The 6000-nt window shown below is 39.3% G+C and overlaps 1 protein-coding gene across 1 annotated transcript; it reads left to right on the top strand.

The window, feature by feature from the left end:
• The first annotated feature begins 1010 nt into the window (after positions 1-1010).
• LOC122274592 lies at positions 1011-1844 on the top strand. Its single transcript, XM_043083618.1, has one exon. The coding sequence runs from the start codon at positions 1011-1013 to the stop codon at positions 1842-1844; it is 834 nt and encodes a 277-aa protein (XP_042939552.1).
• Positions 1845-6000: the final 4156 nt, after the last annotated feature.

Genomic DNA, 6000 nt, shown 5'->3' with positions numbered 1-6000 from the left:
CAATAAGGATTGAATTTAAAGTTATTTATAAAATTCTTTATTTTCCTCATTTGAAACTTCAAAATGTAGGAATGAAAATCAAATTTTGTCTTGCATTTTGGTACGGAAATATTATTTCAGTGTTTTCTATCCTAATTTTCTACAACTTTATGCAGACGTGTAAAAAGATTGTATTAATAGTATTAATAAGTTCTACTAAGTAACAATATATTAGAACTAATTATTAATATTATGTTGTTAATTGCGTATGTTGTATATTTATCGCCTCCAAAATAAATAAATATTGTGTTAGTTTTAAAATTATAAAATAAATTTTTAAGAATGAAATTATTTAATCATATAAGTAGAATAAAATTTTTATGATTGGAATTTAACCATGTGTAGCATTCAAATTGATATCTTTAAAAATTTATTTTTGCTAACAAATTTATTAAAATCTTGGAGTTAAATTTTTAAAAACTTTTTGTAAATTGAATACTAATTTCCCTATATTTGTTCGTATATAGTACTAAACTATAAGCAATCCACTTACAAAATTAACTGAGAAAACCAGTGTAATGAATCATACCGTACTGATGCCAAGGTTGAGAAGAAGCAAAGAACCAGTGTTCACAGATGTGAGAATTTGAAGCTTTCAATAAATAGTAGAGACTGTAATTAGAAGGGGTAGAATCTGTGAAGCAAAGTGGGTACTTAAAACAGAAGCTGAAGCGGCGGAAATGAAAAATACGAAATTGACTGTCGGTAAGAAGGAATAGAAGAAAGAAGAATCGATCCGCGTCTCGTTCCATGACGCTCTCAAACTCCTCTCCCCTTTCTCTTAACCAGATGAAAGTCTCACCGAGTTTTCCTCCATAGGAAATACTCTCCTCCCTTCTGCATTCCTTGCTGCTTTTTAACTCCTCCCTTCTGCACTCCTTGCTGCACTTTATAGGAGATCCTCTCGTCCCATCTGTTGCCCTCAAAGTTGCCTTTAAAGCAGCTCTCCTCTGGTTCCAACAACGTGAACGATGGATATCGAAGCACTCATCTCACAAACCGAAGCTCTATCGTGGCAAGACCTTCAGCTTAAAACAACTCCGGAAGCAGCCAAGTCTTCATCCGAAAAGATTCTGGTGGGAAGGTTAGTTGCCGATAGACCCTTGAATAAATTTGCCATACATTCATGCATAAAAGCCTCATGGAAATTTGTACAAAACTTTCTGATTGAAGACATGGATGTAAACAAATTTATATTCACCTTTAGAACTCCTCAAGACAAGCTTAGAGTTCTAAATCAACGCCCTTGGAACTTTAAGGGTCACCTCATGATCTTAAAACAATGGTCACCCGGAGCAACCATAGAAGAAGTAAGCTTAAATGAAGCCATCTTTAACGTCCAGTTGGATGGACTCCCTCTAGATCACTTCAATCTGGAAAATGCAGTAGACATTGGGAAAGTGATAGGAAAACTTATAAAAGTAGAAGTTGACCCGATCTATGGATTGGCTTTCCGCAAGTTTATCCGAATTAAAGTGGCCATCGATGTAACGATTCCTCTGAAGAAAGGCTTCCCACTCAAACGTTTTGGAAACAAAGAAGTTTGGATTGCCTTTAAGTATGAAAAGCTAGTTGATTTCTGCTATGCATGTGGTCGACTTGGTCACTCCCAAATATTCTGTGGTTTTCCCACTTCAACATTACAAAAGATAAGGTTCGGGCCAGCCTTAAGAGCAGAATACTACTCTCCACAAAACCTCCCCTCAATGCAAAATACAGAGGATGAAGCGGGTAACATGGAGTCCGAAGATATCCTGCCATCCCAAAACAATGCGCCAAGTGCCGAACTCGCAATAGGAATCTAAAAAAAACTGGAAGAGGTCAGCGGCAAAAGCGGGAAGGAATATGGAGGATCCTCATCGGTTCTAAACCTGCAATCTTACAGTTGTGAAGAAGAAGACATCCACCTATCAGGGAATCATATGGAACTGAGAAACTTTTTTCCTCCATCCTCACTGCATGGGAAACAAGACACGAGCAACATCCTCTCATTTTCTCAACCGCCAAACACTCAGCAAGCACAGTCCAGCTACAGTGAATTTTCCTCATTTATTACCCCACCATCCGGAGTAATACCTTACACTGTTATTTCATCTACCAAGTCCGATATCCCATGTACTTACCGAAACAATGTCCCCCTGCTGACTCACGGAGTAATGCCGCAGCCCCTGTTAGAATCATAGCTACTCTATCCTGTCAAACCCGTTCCATCAGAGTCTCTATCCACTAGAAGAAATGCCACATGGAGAGCACAGTGGAAGAAGGTCTATTCGGCCCTACAGGATCAGAAAGAAGGGAAAATAAAGCACTTTTATGAGTCAACGTCCAGACTGGAAGGTTTATCCACTCGGCCTCAAACCTGCAGCATTGAAACTCGTCCTCTCTTCATGGACCAACCGGAATCAACGTCAAAAAATCTCCTCTCTATAACTCCTCATTTCTCACAAAACAGCAATTATTTTTCTATTGAGCCACCACAGAAAAACATGAAGATGAATTCCATACCCTTGTTTCAGAAAGAAATAGAACCGGCTACGATAGGAGGGTCCACTCAAAACGATGAGGAAAATAATGCTCAGGTGATCACCCCGGTGCTGAATGAAAACATACCAGGCCAACAACTCTCTACAGACAGTCCAAATGAGGTTATCATAATTGACTCAGAGTCATCCCATACCCCCCCATCTACAGATCAGCTCAACTGCACCTTTCCTCTGAAAAGAATGTTATTAGCAGAGAATAAGGAGGCTCCCAAGAGAAAGTCACAACGATTGATAAAACTGGAAAAAATTGAGTCAAACAAACAGGAAGCAGATGAAGCTCAGTCAAAAACAGAGGAAGCTATTTCAGCACTTACTCTCATGGCTATGCAAAACAGTACAGGTGGAAAGGAAAAAAAATTCAAGGGAAAAGGAAAAGTGAATCCGTATTCTAGACCAGCAACTCAGACCCAGAAAAAGTCCAAGTCAGCTCTTGAGGCAAGCTCAAACATGCCTCCAAAGATTCCATGAGGACTTTAGCGTGGAATTGCCGAGGGCTCGCCCGACCCAAGGCAATTAGAACTCTAAGGGCTAATATTAGATCACATAATCTGGATGTCATTTTCCTATCGGAAACCTTAGTGTCGGATGACCACACTAATTTTGTTGTTAATAGTCTTGGTTTCCATCTTTTTGTGCACTCGCCTGCTGTCTGTAAAAAAGGGGGCTTGTTGTTATTATGGCGTCCGGGAGTTGATCTGGAACCTGTGAATATTAATGTAAATGCTATCTCTGTTCTTGTTTACTCTGATCCTTCACACCATCCTTGGTTGCTTACTTATGTATATAGTCCGGCTCACTCGAATCAAAAAGAAAAATTTTGGAGTCACCTTGACTCTATCTATCAAAACTTTCCGGGTCCGTGGGCATGCATGGGAGATTTTAATGATTTGATAAATCAGACAGAAAAATATGGGGGCAGGCCAGTTCATATCAACCAGAATAGTGGCTTAAAAACACTAATGGATCGCAATGGACTTATAGACATCGGATTCACAGGGCCAAAGTTTACTTGGACAAACAACAGAAAAGGAGTTGCTCTTATTAAAGAAAGATTAGATAGAGTCATTGTCAACCAAGAATGGAGACTTCTTTTTCCTGATGCTTCTCTGCAACACCTGGCTTCCTCAGCATCTAACCACCACCCCATTCTACTCAACACTTCAGCTAACTCGAGATATGCTTCATCCTTCAAGTTCGAGGAATTCTGGACCCGGGAGTCGCTGAGCAAACAAATAATTCAAGAAGTGTGGAATACAACTTTTCAAGGCAATCCTGCGTACATTCTATGCAAGAAAATAAGCTCAACGAAGGAAGCCTTAAAAAAGTGGAACAAAATTCACTTCGGGCGCATTCAGAATAACATCTCCCAGACAGAAAAAGAATTACTAGAAGTTCAAAGTAGCACGCTAACACAAAGGAATCAAGAGCTGGAGGCTGTATTGCAGAACAAAATTCAAAAATTGAGAGCAAATGAGGAGATACTATGGAAGCAAAAATCCCGTATTACTTGGCTCACTTCAACGGATCTCAACACAAAATTCTATCATCTGACAACCACGATTCGTCGAAGGAGAAATGCCATTGAATCAATCAAATTGGGGCCAGGTAATTGGTCTATGGACCCTTTAATCATTAAATCAGCTTTCATAGATTATTTTAAATCTGTATATACTTCATCAAAGCCTCAAATTCCGGAACAATTGGGTCAATTATTCGAAAAGCAAATAACAGATGAAGAAAACAATATGCTCAACAAAATCCCGGACGAAGCAGAAATTCTCAGTGCTCTCAGACAAATCCCAAACAACAAGGCTCCTGGCCCTGATGGCATGACAGCTCTCTTTTTCAAGCACTACTGGGACATCATAAAAGTGGAAGTTACTCGGGCAATCCAAAATTTCTTTCTAAGTGGAAAGCTTCTAAGACAGATGAACCATACAAATATCGCGCTGATCCCCAAATCATCTTGTCCAAGCTCCCCAAGCCATTACCGCCCTATTAGCCTCACAAATGTCAGTTACAAGATCATAACCAAAATCATGGCAAATCGACTAAAGAAGCTGCTTCCCAAAATAATATCCCCTCTACAAACAGCATTTGTCCCAGGAAGAAATATAAAAGAAAACACAATGATTGCACATGAGCTTTTCCATCTACTGAAAAAGAAATCTGGGAAAAAAGGTTTGATGGCCATAAAACTGGACATGGAAAAGGCTTTTGACAGAGTGGAATGGAACTTCCTTTTTGAAGTTATGAACTGCCTAGGTTTCAGCTTAAACTGGATCAACTTGATAAAGGAGTGCATATCAACGGCTACATTCTCAGTGACGATCAATGGCTCACCAAGAGGTTTCTTCAAAGCAGAGAGAGGCATACGATAAGGAGACCCGATATCGCCTTTCCTTTTTACCTTAGTCACATAAGCTTTATCTAGACTAATATTAAGGGCTGAAGCACAAAAAAAGATCGAAGGGATTAAATTAAGTAGAACCAGCCCGCCAGTCTCCCATCTACTCTTCGCAGATGACATAATCATTTTCGCAAAAGCTTCTGAAAAAAAATGCAAAGGCAATAGCAGAATGTCTAGAAGAATATCAAAGCTGGTCAGGTCAAAAAATAAATCTCTCAAAATCTTCCATTTTTATCACAAGGAATGCAAGCAACCAAGACAAAATTGAAATCTCAAATTGGCTCCCTTATAAAGCTTCCTCGGCAAAAATGAAGTATTTGGGCCTTCCAACTTCCTTTAACAGAAGAAAAAGAGAAAATTACGCAGATCTGCTGAACAAAGTTAGACAAAAACTAGAAGGATGGAAAGCAAAACTCCTATCACAAGCAGGGCGAACAATGTTGATAAAATCAGTGGCAAGCTCCATTCCCTCTTACAGCATGTATACTTTCCAAATCCCAAAATCAGTATGCAAGACTCTAGATCAAATGCAAAAAAAATTTTGGTGGGGCTTCTCGAAAGATAAAGTTCACAATCTCACCCTGAAGTCATGGAAATCTATCTGTCTACCGAAAACAATGGGGGGACTGGGCATCAGATCAACAGAAAACATGAACATGGCTCTCTTAGCAAAAACAGGTTGGGAAATAAGTGGATCAAAATCTAGAATATGGCATTCTATACTATCATCCAAATATCTAAAGAACACATCATTCTGGATGGCAAACCCAAAAAGTTCAGATTCTACAATGTGGAAAGGCATTCTAAAGACAAAAGATCTGCTTTTAAAAGGAAGGTGCTTCCAAATCTCAAATGGTCAATTGGTCAATAATTGGCAAGATCCGTGGATTCCTACTTTGAAAACTTACAAGCCTACTCCCATCAGGGATATGGATACCATGCACCCCCTTGTCAAAGCCTCTGATCTCATCCAAAACCACCCAAAATCCTGGGATAGGAGAAAATTGC

Source organism: Carya illinoinensis, chromosome 8 (genome assembly GCF_018687715.1).
Source record: "Carya illinoinensis cultivar Pawnee chromosome 8, C.illinoinensisPawnee_v1, whole genome shotgun sequence".
Taxonomy (NCBI): Eukaryota; Viridiplantae; Streptophyta; class Magnoliopsida; order Fagales; family Juglandaceae; genus Carya; species Carya illinoinensis.
The sequence above is the reverse complement of the archived record's forward strand: the minus strand, read 5'-3'. Positions and strand labels throughout refer to the sequence as shown.

Excerpts from the sequence above, each read along its gene's own strand:
- LOC122274592 (XM_043083618.1), top strand. The coding sequence starts at position 1,011 with ATGGATATCGAAGCACTCATCTCACAAACCGAAGCTCTATCGTGGCAA.